General features: G+C 40.2%; 1 protein-coding gene across 4 annotated transcripts in view; it reads left to right on the top strand.

Annotated features, from left to right (window-relative positions):
• The first annotated feature begins 4542 nt into the window (after positions 1 to 4542).
• The window catches only part of pot1 (protection of telomeres 1 homolog), a 52468-nt gene continuing 44838 nt past the window's right edge, over positions 4543 to 12172 (top strand). For 3 of the 4 annotated variants that reach the window (XM_067493083.1, XM_067493081.1, XM_067493080.1), the window contains exon 1: positions 4570 to 4665. In XM_067493083.1, coding sequence (XP_067349184.1) covers positions 4626 to 4665 — 40 coding nt within the window. In that variant the 5' untranslated portion in view covers positions 4570 to 4625. Of the gene's footprint in view, positions 4666 to 12172 lie in introns of all 4 variants that reach the window. The other variant, XM_067493082.1, reaches the window with a different exon arrangement.

Here is a 12172-nt window from a genome sequence, read left to right as displayed (position 1 = left end):
TACTCACCTCCAGCTGCTGCAGCTGCTGGATGGGAGCGAAAACTCATTTGTTCCTGTTCTTCTTCCCCACCTCCAGTACTGCAGGTCTGTCAGCATTAGTAATCTTGATTTTTGTTTTTAAATCATTCGGATAACATTAACACCTGGAGCTTGTTAATCCTCATCGTGTTAACTGAGGCCCTGACTTTTTGAATCCCTGTTTAACTGTGTTAATTGCAGCATTTTCATGGTAGCAGCTCAGTGTACAGACAGTACAAAGGTCTTCATCACAAGATTTCGCCCCATCAAAGACAGAAAACATTCATGATTGTCTGGTCTAAACTTTGTGCTGAACTTAGGGCTGGGTACATGCCGTCATGCTGAGTTACAGTATACTACTGCTCGATTTAAGGTCCCAGTTTATCTTATCCACTGAAGTACTGAACTGCATTGTAATGTTTCCCCAGCAATCATCAACTGAGGAGGATGCTGACGTTGCAGACATCTTAGCTACAGCACCAGTCTGTTTGCATGACATCATCCTTTCAAAACCATATTTATGACTGTCCTCATTTTAGTTCAAGTCCACTGGAAACATTAAAACATCATCTGCAAACAGGGTTTTTAACTAACCAACAATCAGGGGCGGGGCCAGAGGGGTGGCCTGTGTTAAGTTTATGACTGGACTTAGTCACAGATTAATCACTTTATAAACACACAGCATGTTATTATACAGTTTTAAAGTACATTATCCAGCTAGCAATAACTGCTAATGACGATTAAAACCAGACCACTAAGCCAAGGCTTAAGGTGCTGTGAATGCCTAAATACAACCACGAGATGACTAAGATTGTACTCAGCTAAGATTGACTGAATAATATGGTGGAGAGCAAAGAATTTTTAGAATATTTAGAATATTAAGTTGATAAATATTTGTGACAAATGGGGAAATTAATATCTCCTCATTACGTTAATAGAAAACACAAGTCAGCGGCGACCGCGTTTTCTACTAAACATATTAGCTCTCGCTAATTAGCTATTTGTAAATGTAATCTCAATTAAACGTGGTTGATTTTCAGTGGTTACATTAGCCGGTCCAGCAACACTTATGAATGGATTTTGTGTCATTTCATCATTTTGTGCGCCTTAATTGACACATTTGACAGAATAAGAAAACAGAAGTGTTTTAAATATGTAATACATTTTCTGCACATCAAATGAATGAAACCTCCAGGAAATGTTTATTTCATCAAACACTTGCTGTTTGTGTCTGCTTGGTTAGCGACTGTAGGAGATCTTCTCTGACTCTTTGTAATTATACACACCTTTATCCCTCATTGTTGTGCTGTTATCAGGCTCCCAACATGCTCCTTCACATTATCATTGATCAAGGAAATGATCCAGTGCAGAAGTGTCTCTCTCTCTCATTATCAGCTCACAGCAATTAACTTCAGAAAAATGTTGTTTATAATTCCGCCGTTAACTTGTGTTTTACTTCTGCAATCAATTATCTCTACTTCACTAGCGGATGTCAGGCGTGACTGAGAACTAAATTTATTTCTAATTCCAAACCTTTCCTACAGTAACGCAATGAAGGTAATTTGGGACAAATCTATATTTACTGTATAACCCATCTGTGTTATACATCATTTCTATTTACATTTTATTAGAAGATTATATGAGACTCAAACTGTCTGAGTTTGATAAAATAGATGTTTTCACTTAAAAAAGTGAAAAAAACAACTGCAAGAAATCCATTGGACATAAATAAGTCAGAGCGGGAATTGTGGATCTCCAACCACCCTTTGGGAATAACGGGCAGAAATTAACACAACTGAAATTTTTACATTTAAATTAGCACCTTTAGAACCCTAAACAGTGCACCTGTTCACTAAACCACGATAGACAAACATGTTTGCATGTTACAAAGAAGAACTTAAGTAAAGCTAAACAAAGGGCACTGATGATCTTCCTGCAGCAAAATGGGAAAATGTCTAACTGTCAACTAATGAACCTTAAAAAATGTAATATAACAAAACTAAATCACTCATCAAGATCACTCGTACTTTAACACCTTGATCTCAAACAGTAGGTAAAACAATTATTGTGATATCAATTACATTAAACAGATTAATTGGTAAAGAAATTTGCTGGATGAATCCCGATGGTCGCAGAGCTGTGGACTCACATTGGGTTTCAGACTGGGTCACAGATCACCATGCCCTCAGCTGTCTCTGCTCAGCAGCACCATATAACACCAGCGCTGCCCGGGGCTTGTTCCAAACCTCACAGAGATGATGGAGCTCATCTGTGGGGTGTACAGGATGAGTAAATCACCTCCTCCTCATCATATTCCTCTTCTTTCCTGGCCCCTGAGGCTGCTGGAAGGCTGGCATCAGGATTTATGGTCATTTTTGTGGGCAACACCGACATCCACTGAGTCCGCCTCTGACCTCCTGGTTATTTCCACTATTATTTTATGAATGTTGGAATCAGAGCCTCTCTCTGCTATAGAATACTTTCCCAGAGGTTCGATTCGATTGGAGAAAAGATTAAACCACAGATGTAAAATAATTTACAATACAGAAAAGACTAGACAACATAAACTAAAAAGAATAGAGTAGATTAGACTAAAGTCTAGATTAGATTAAATAGTAGACTACAGTAGACAACATAAATAAAATTGCATTACACTATAGAATACGCTACAGTGAATTTGACTAAATGAAAATTCAATTTACTTATTACATTAGTGGACTAGGTAATAACCTCCCTCCTCCCCCAGGCAGCAACAGGGCCAAATAGAACAATATGGAAGATGTTGTTTTCCATCTGGAAGACAGCTTCATGTATGTAGTTTATTGGTGATATTCTTCACAAAGGGGGCCAGTTGATTAGAAACATAAAGCAGGAACTGAACGCTGGCCTGCCGCTGCGATGTGTCTCTGCGGGAGAAAGTCATTAGTGCTGACGAATGAGACTCTGTTAATTCAGCAGCAGAATTATGCTTTCTACCAGAGATTCTGCGACTGCTTGACAGTTTTTCAATTGAATTAATCAGTCAGTAATCTGGTTGTAAGAGATTCTGAGGTTTCCATCCACATAACGTGAATATGACGCAGATGATTTCTCAGAGCAGAGCCGCTGTTTGACAAGAGGGAAGTTGTTGTATCTGCCCGGGGTATGATGATCCTAACTGATCAGCAGAAAGATGTCCCAATAACTTATTTAAAGATTAACATGCAAAATTCACTGTGGACATTTGTGTATTCACGAGAGGATGATCCCTCCTTTGGTGGCCTTCTTAAAATTTTAATCTCACCTCATGTAAAGCTTTAAGAAACTCTTCCTCGTCTGTGCAATATAAAACCAATATAAAACCTCAAGTTGATTATAACAGGAAGTTTTAGTTTTGCTTAATACTAGCAATATTTTTTTTGATGCAGCGGCAGAATGAAAGCTGTCAGATAAATGCAGTGGAGTGAAAAAGCAGATGTTCCTTTGTACTGTAGTGAAGACGAAAGTAGCACTAAGCCATACAAGACCTCATTTTGAGAAAAAGTAGGACACTGAGTAAGATGTAAATAAAAAGGGAAATGGAATTACTTGTAAATCATTTGAAACCTATTTTTGTAACGTAAACAAGATGAAGAAAACTTATTAAATGTTGAAACTTTTGAGGAAATTCATTGCTTTTTTTATATATATGCTTATTTTGACTTTCATGTAAGCAACACATTTCAAAAAAAGCTAGAACGGGACATGTTGCATCACCTCTTTATGTCGGAACACTGTAAGCATTTTGGAACTAAAGGAGCAAACATAACACGCCAACAAAGGAACGTCTGCTCTGAGACTTTCAGTGGTGTTAAAAAGAACACAGACTGTTGTGCCAGCGGCATCCGCACTTCAGCATTATTTTGGCCTGACAGGAGGAAACACTACAGGAACACAGACTGTGAAGTCCTCAGTTGTCTCCCGTGACTCCCAGCGGCTGCACTCAAAGTCTGGAGGCTGGCAGGTCAACCAGCCTGATGTCAGTATCACACCTCCTCCCTAAGACGGACTCCAGCTCCCGTCAGACAGCCAAACCACAAAACTGGTACCACACAGAGCACAGTGCACCTAAAGAACCTGAAAAGAGTTAAAATGTTGGATATTGAACTGAAAGTGGCAGATTGAATTGATTTCCTGATATGACCCATTCTTGGATTAAGCATATGAATATACAGCAGAAATCATTTGAACATGCTTGGAGTAAATAGTCTAGTTACGGGGGTGAAAAGAACTAAGGATTTTATTTTATGGTTGTCACAGATGAATGCGTGAAACCTTAAAGATTGTAGCACATTAAAAAATACTAAAAGCTCGTCTTTTTCTAATAAATACATTTATTTTGGAACTATAAAGCAAGGATTTAATTTAAATCATCTGGGGAGTTTTTAACATCATTATAGGATTTTAAATACAAATATTTGGTTTTACGTGTTGTTTGTAAACACATTCATTCATTTCGACACACACTCGTTAAAGCTGTGCCTTCCTGCGGTCCTCTGCGCGCATGCGCGTCAGAGCAGACTTCCAGTTCGAAAACAAGAGAGGGAAACGGAACAACAATCTCCAGCAGCCGTAAGTTTCCTACTTTTATGTCCAGGATCTCAGGCCACAGGTGTCCTGTTACAAAATGTAGGTGTTTTTACTAATCCTGTTCGATAGGTTGATGTGCTAGTTTGTGTTCCATGTTGTTAACCAGCTGATTCTCAAACGTTATGCTAACAATAATACTGTCTGTTCTGTCCAAGGCGAAATATTATTGAACTTGAACGTGCGACGTATTGTATTGTATGTGGGCCGAATGCACCGACACAAGCTAAAAATGTAGGAAAAGTTGTACACGTTTTTGGGTTTTTTTTGTCTGTGGTTGTAACGAACAAATAACTTTTAAACTGGAGGATTTTTAGGACGGAGTTTGGTTTAATGTATTTTACGTCGCCTTGCTTTTGAAACCGTTGTTTTCTTCTTTCTTTAGCTTTTTCAGCACCGTTTCACTCTTTGTTCAAAGTGTGAAATGTCATTTGACAAATTGAACTCTGTGTTAAACTGGGGGCTAGTTAAGAAGCTACTCTCCCTAGTAGCTAGTTTGCTAACCTCGACATTAGCGTGCTAACTAGCTAGCAGGTAAATGTCTGAAGTTGCTCGTAGTTACGGCAGATGTTGAGGGCAGGGACCACGTCACCTGCCCTCATCGTTGCCAGTTTGTTCTTCTTTTTTTTTTTTTTTTTTAAGCATATTGCACGTTTCCTCATGATACAATCATGTATCGATTTCCAAGCCTGGATATAGTCAATTCAATTGAACTTTATTCATAAAGCACCAATTCACGACAAAGTCATTTCAAGAAAACTCAACGAATCCGGCATTGACTTCGATACAGCTTCCTGAACAATACTATTTTGATACCAATTTTAATAAATCTATTTTAAAAAAAATTACACCACTGACTACAAATCTAGTTATTTTTCAATACCTTGGCATCTCTACACTTAAGGCAGTTTTACAACATAAAACATAAACCTAGTTACCACAGCTGAAAGTTGTCTGGTAACATCAGTGTGAACCTCAAGGTTACCAGGTGCCTCTAACGATTAAAAATTATAGTAAAAAAAAGGACAAAATGTGAAATGCTTAAAATATTTTCAGTGCAAGCCAGTTTCGAATGCTACATGTTTATTGTCTCACTGGTGCTGATGAGATTTACTCATGAGGTACTGAAGGCATTTTTTGATACACAATAACAGATCAGTTGGTGCCATAAAAGTGTTGAAGTTTGGTGCCCAGCTTTATGTACGTGGTTTCCAGTTGTCAGTTATGATTACACCTCAACTCCACAGCACTTGATATTCCAATTCTTACCTGCTTTTTTTTTGCAAATAACATGGGTCTTGTTCACCTGACGATCACAATTCTGGAATACTTACATGCTCATGACTTGTTTCCAATGGGAGAGTATCACATTTTGCAGTAATGTGCTGTTAAGACTGCTGTGACCCGTAGCCTGTGAGGTATTGTTTGCTTGTGATTGAGATAATTACTTTAAATTCTTACAAACCAATAATGAACAGGCTGGGGCAGTATAGGTTAGAAGAAAACATCACAGTTATGTGCCATCATGTGTCTTTTAAAGCTTAATTTTCTCTGATTTATAATGCGTACTCAGCATGTAGTGATTGTGTTAGGAAACAGATCTGCCTGCTTAGCTGCTGGCTTTTTATTGAGGTGTTGCAGGCTTTTTTGGCTTCAAATGAACCACTGTGTTTTTTTTTTTTTTTTGTACTTTCGGCTTATCCCATGAGTTCAGGGTCGCCACAGCGGATCATTGTCCGCATGTTGATTTGGAACAGTTTTTAAGCCGGATGCCCTTCCTGACGCAACCCTCCCCAATTTCTACCGGGCTTGGACCGGCACTGCACAGCTGGGGAGGGGAATGGGGCTGTTAAGGGTTCAGTGTCTTGCCCAGGGACACTTCGACATATAGCTGAGGCCAGGGATCGCCCCCGCATTATAGCGTATACGCCAACTATATTGTCAACTATACATTCTTCATCATGGGGAGAGATTATCGTGATATACCCTAGATGATACAATATGACACAGCCCTATTTAGGAGGATCTGTGTATTGAAGCAATTAGAACAAGAGACTTTATGATTCCTATTTTTTTTTCGGAAAACATTTTTATTTATGTATTTATTTCCCCATCCCCATTTTTCTCAGTTCTAAATCTGTAGAAATGAAGGCCAATAAATGAGAGTAGGGTTATATGAACAAATGCATGTATTTAACGTTTTAACTGAGAACTCAGTGGTAACATCTGTCTAATACACTTTAATGTGTCTGTCATCTGGCTGAGGTTTGTTGGGCTGAATTATCCACATATGAGATGAATTAGGTTTAATGACAGAATTGCTTCATTAACTAAAACAATTGAGGACATTTTTACATTTATTTGAAACATAAATGTAATATTAGACTTTATTAGTTCATTAGTTTGCTGTAGTGCTACTTCACAAAGCAAAAGTCTCATTAAATTAGTCAAGCTTTTGTTTAAACTGGCACTAACATCAGCAATAATTACACTGATAATGAGATGCATTTGTCTGCAGCAAATCAAAATGTCACAGGGTAAAAAAAAAAAAGTAGAGCCAGCATTTAGCACCTTGGTTAACCTAGTTCCATAAGAAACCTTGTACTAGTGTGCAGTGAGATGATGGAGTGAATGATGGTGTGAAGAGGTAATTTATGTTACTTATCAGCCTTTGTCTCAGTTGGCTGATCACTCACTCCTGCGTTCTCCTCTCCCCTGCGTCTCCTGTGTGGAGCTGCAGATAAATATTTATGAGCTCTGAGGAGCTGGTCTCCACCTGTCTGTGAGAGTTAAAAGATGAGCACTCCCTCCTGCTTTTGAAGTGGCGGCCACTCGCTGTGGGATAGATCACACAGCGTGTGACCCTGGTGACCTCCTGCCGGACAGCAGTATGAGGGGAGGGGTGAATACACTGGGCTTTCATGTGGCTGTGGCACACTGGTAATTCTCCTTTGCTTTGGTGGCTGCTGCATCAGAGATCACCTGCTATGCCGTACACACACACACACACACACCACAATAAATAGTTTTGCTACAGTCAAAACATTTGTCTGATTAAATTTCAATTACACAGCCTCAAATTGTTCAACCATAGATGGTGTCCAAAAACTGGAGGTGGTCCCCTTTGTTTTAACAGGACAGGTGGTCAGGAAGTGGCCGTGATGCAGGTCTAGGAATGTCACAACTCGTTCCAGCATAGACAGAGTTAAAGTGAAACAGTCCTCTCTCTCTCTCTCTCTCTCTCTCTCTTTCGCTCTCTTATCCTCACCAAGATTATGCAAATGTCGAGTAAATAAGGTTTGTTCTTGGCAATTTCTCACGCGCGGCTGAATGTGCAGAGAGGACAGTTTGTGATTTTGACACACAGTTGCTGTTTGTCAGAAAAAGAAAAGGAAAACCCCCGCAAGGCAACGTCTCCACACAGCCGTCACTCTCTGTCTGACATGTTTGTTTCCCCCTTCCGCCTCACTCCGTCCTGATTGGCTGAAGTGTGGCAGGGTGGATTAATTCACATCTTCTTCTGCTGTCTCACTTAAGGTTTTCTGGCAAAATATGGCTGCTCAATTTTAGAGAAACTGACTAATAATTTGTAAAACAACAAATTTGGATTAGCACGAAAATATTTCCATAGTCCACCATCAGACCATGAAAGGGCAGAAAGTATAGGTGTTGTTTTGTGCTTGAACTGCAAAAACTCGGCTAAGAATCAGGCTTTTATTAGAGACAGACCTGTATATTAGCTTCCTTTTTGTAATACTTAGCAAGAAGCCTCCTGTTTGTGGTTGCTTTGCTAAATCTACTCTTTACGCTGCTTGTGTTGCTTTAAAAGACACAAACAAATGAATTAGAGGAGACTGACATGGTGACTTATGCATTGGAAGTGTTAAACAATTTGACTGTTTCTTATGCCAAATAACAAAGGACGTACAAATGTGTGCAGCAGAACTGGAAACAAAACAAATTGAGTTGGAAAACAGTTTAGTTCAGGAGCCGTCAGGATGCCTGTGGTGTTTGGGTGTGTGGGAAACTCTCCAATGGGTGAGTTTTTCCTAATTACTTCTGAAATTGCTTAAAAATGTATTTGGTACCGACTTGCAAATGTTACAGCTGAGGGGCTTTTGTCTTGTCTGTCTTGAGGCTTTTAAATGGGGTTTTGTTGCACACTTTTCATGTCAAGCTTTTCTTCTGCTTGTTGTTGGGTTAAAGCTGTTTGAAATATTTTTAATTACAGTCATTGGTGACTTAGACAGGGGGCCTGGTGCATCAATGGGTAGAGGTCACATTGGGATGCAGAAGGCCAATGGTTCAAATCCCACCCCACCAGGTGTGGCCCCTCCCCGGCCGCCAAGAGCCACCCTGGTGCAGGAAGGGCATCTGGTGTAAAAACTCATGCCAAATCAATGTGCGGAACACGTTTCTTAAGTATTTATTTATTTATTTTTGTCCTTTTGGCTTATGCAGGAAGTTCAGGGTCACCACAGCGGATCATTGTCCGCATGTTAATTTGGCACCGTTTTTAAGCCGGATGCCCTTCCTGACCCAACCCTCCCCAATTTCTGCCAAGCTTGGGACCTGCACTGCACAGCTGGGGATGGGAATGGGCTGTTAGGGGTTCAGTGTCTTGCCCTGAGACACTTTGACATATAGCTGGGACCGGGGATCGAACCACTGACCCTTTGGTCCGTGGACGACTGCCGCCCCCAAAACATTTATTACATATATCGATCAAAAAATACAGCTTATGACTACAAGTTTCTTCTGTGACCTATACTGTTTGTTCCAGCAGCCTATAACAATGTTATCTGGTGTTTTCACTGTGACATAAATATATGAAAATTGTCCCATAATTTATTGATATTCTCATATAGGCTACCAACTGCTTTCCTTGCATTTAGTTCTGGAGGTCTGTTTTCACCTCCCGAAAGAGAAGGTTTGTCTTTCTTTAGTAAGTTTGAAAATGTCTGTCTATTTATTCGTATTTGGTAAAAGTCATTCTGAGTTTCTATTTAAAACGTTGGTTTTAACCTACGAGGTCAACACATTTGAACTCAGCCTACCATTGATAATACCAACAGGCTTTATTTGGGCTTCTTTAAATGGCCTTGGTCTCAGCCAGATGTTCTATGTTTGCTTCTGTCTGCTGTTTGACCCATAGGCCATATACCTGTGTCACTGAATATAACAGTATGGATAGTTTTAGGAATTTTAGTTAAGGTTAAAAGCCGTCAATGACCAGTGTGATGAAAAAACATAATCTATTCTTCATTTATCTGTCTGTAATACTACAACACTGTTTTCTTGTTAACCTACAATGATGTAAAGCCTGTTTTTCTACAAAAATGTTAATTTTAATATTATTAAGTTATCACCGTCTCTGATACGGTAATTACAGGCTTGCTGTTTCTGTCTTCTTATCTGACAGATGTGGTCCTTAGTGGCTCTCAGCCAAAACCAGAAATTACATTTTGTCAGTGAGGTGGTACAGGGACTATAAGAAGCCCATTGCATACTAATGTCTACCTCCATCTTTATTTTTACGCCTTGGATGTATTTTGTTTGTGGGCACGTTCCATCAACGCAATATCTCAGCAGCGGCTTGAGGGGGTTTCTTTCAATTTGACACAAACTCGAGGGTGAACTAAGTAGATTCTGGTGGCCAAGGGTCAAGAGCATAGTAATCTCATGTGTGTTCCATTCCTGTCACGCCACTCTTAGAAATACCTAGATAGAATTTCTGTGAATCTGACCAGATGTGCACTGTGAAGTAACCGAGTGGCCATTCTAGTTTAAGTTAGTTAGTAAAGCCGGTACTGTGACACAGATTACATTCGTCCGGAAAGTTTAATGCCCAGTGCCGCAAAACATTGGCTCTAAAATAAAGCCCTTTCCCTTTACATTAGTTTTCGTCCCATGTCAATTCATGATCTAGAGTTTGGGCCACTTTCTTAGGCACAGCTGTACAATCTAAAGCAATCCAATACCGTAGCTTGCCGTGGATTCGACTTTTACAACGTTCTAATTTCTCAGTTGTTTAGTTGAAACTGTAGGAAAGGTGATAATTCTACAAACTAAAGCCTCGGGCCCCTCGTTCATTTTAAATAGGGTGGGCCAAAACTTTAGAACCAGCTCTTCTTATTATGCATCAGTCTGTTTTGTAATGCACACCAATCCCAAAGGCACCAGAAGATCACAAAACCTACATCAGTCTGACCCTTAGTAGTAATTTTAGCATAGAAAACAAACTGTTACCGAGTTGGCAATGGGTGCTTCCTTCAATATCTAAAAGAAGAAAAGCTGGATCTTAATTCACAGGCTGGATCCTTTGAAGACTGCAGTTGGCTCCTTTACTTGCAGCTGACCTATGCGGCCTACTTTTCCCTGGCAACCACCTCACAACGAATGCTCTTATGGGTGGATCCTTTTGAGGCCACACATATCCCACAATCCTCTGCAAGTTAATTTTAGTTGACAATAGTGGCCAGATGTCACGTGGCAATTTTTTTAAAAATAATGCTACTGTCACATTTTTCATAAGTGAGAAAGCCTAACATCTGCATCCATGTCTAATCCCTGTGTTCTTTCTCTTGTCGATGGGGAGCGTTTGACTCAGTGCTGAAGTGTAGTTTTTAAATGGTTTTTAATAAATTAGGTTCTTTGAGCCCTTCAGAGCTGCTGTCCCTTGACACACAACCTCTGTTCAGCACTTGCAAGCTGCTCCTGACCTGATAAAAACCCCTGAAATCACCTGCCGAGCTTTTTTTTTTAAAATTTTTTTTCCTCAATAGGTGAAACTGCTGGAGCGTAAGCCCCGTAGCAGCTGGAGGGTTTATGTCCTAGAAAATAAACCTTCAGGTTGAAGCCAACACTTAGCTGTGTGTGTGTGTGTTGGAGTTAACCTCTGTGAATAATTAATGTGTGCTTTAGAAAAGTGGAAATTGTAAAACCGCCATTAAACGTGTGAGCTTACAGTTGAGTTCTCAGTGGATGGTGGGGGAGAGATGTACAGTCAACTGTGGTGTATTTAAAATGATCTGTACATTAACTTTTATTACCTTGTGTATCAACAGAAGTAATAGATGTGACTTCTGTCCTGTGTTTGTCTGAGTGATACTTCAGCAGGTCGTTCGGTCTTCTGAGGGACCAGGTCAGTAATATTTCAGTCCTCCCACGGCGGCAGTCATGTTGGTTCTGCTGTCCTAACTGCTGTACTGTGCTGATGGCTCAGCAGTGAGCTGCTGTTTAGAGATCTATCCTGTGAGCCTCTCGGCGTCTCTGTCGCTCTTCAGCAGCGGTGTCGGTGTGAACTTGAGTTACCCTCCAAGTTAATGAGCGTCCTGGAGCAGCAGAGCAGTGGGCTTGGGTGACGCTTGGAGGAACAGGAAGGCTGATCAGCAGACTGGTGCTTTCTGATATGGTGCAGCTCTCTGTGGTTGGGGTTTCACTTATAGCTCAAGTCAGAAGGATGGATAAGGGTCTAAGTCCAGGTGTGTGGATTTGACCATACAGGTGCTTTTTGTCATGTCCCTCTCATTCATCTTAGATTAATTTC

Source organism: Channa argus, chromosome 23 (assembly GCF_033026475.1).
Source record: "Channa argus isolate prfri chromosome 23, Channa argus male v1.0, whole genome shotgun sequence".
NCBI classification, from domain to species: Eukaryota; Metazoa; Chordata; class Actinopteri; order Anabantiformes; family Channidae; genus Channa; species Channa argus.
The sequence above is the reverse complement of the archived record's forward strand: the minus strand, read 5'-3'. Positions and strand labels throughout refer to the sequence as shown.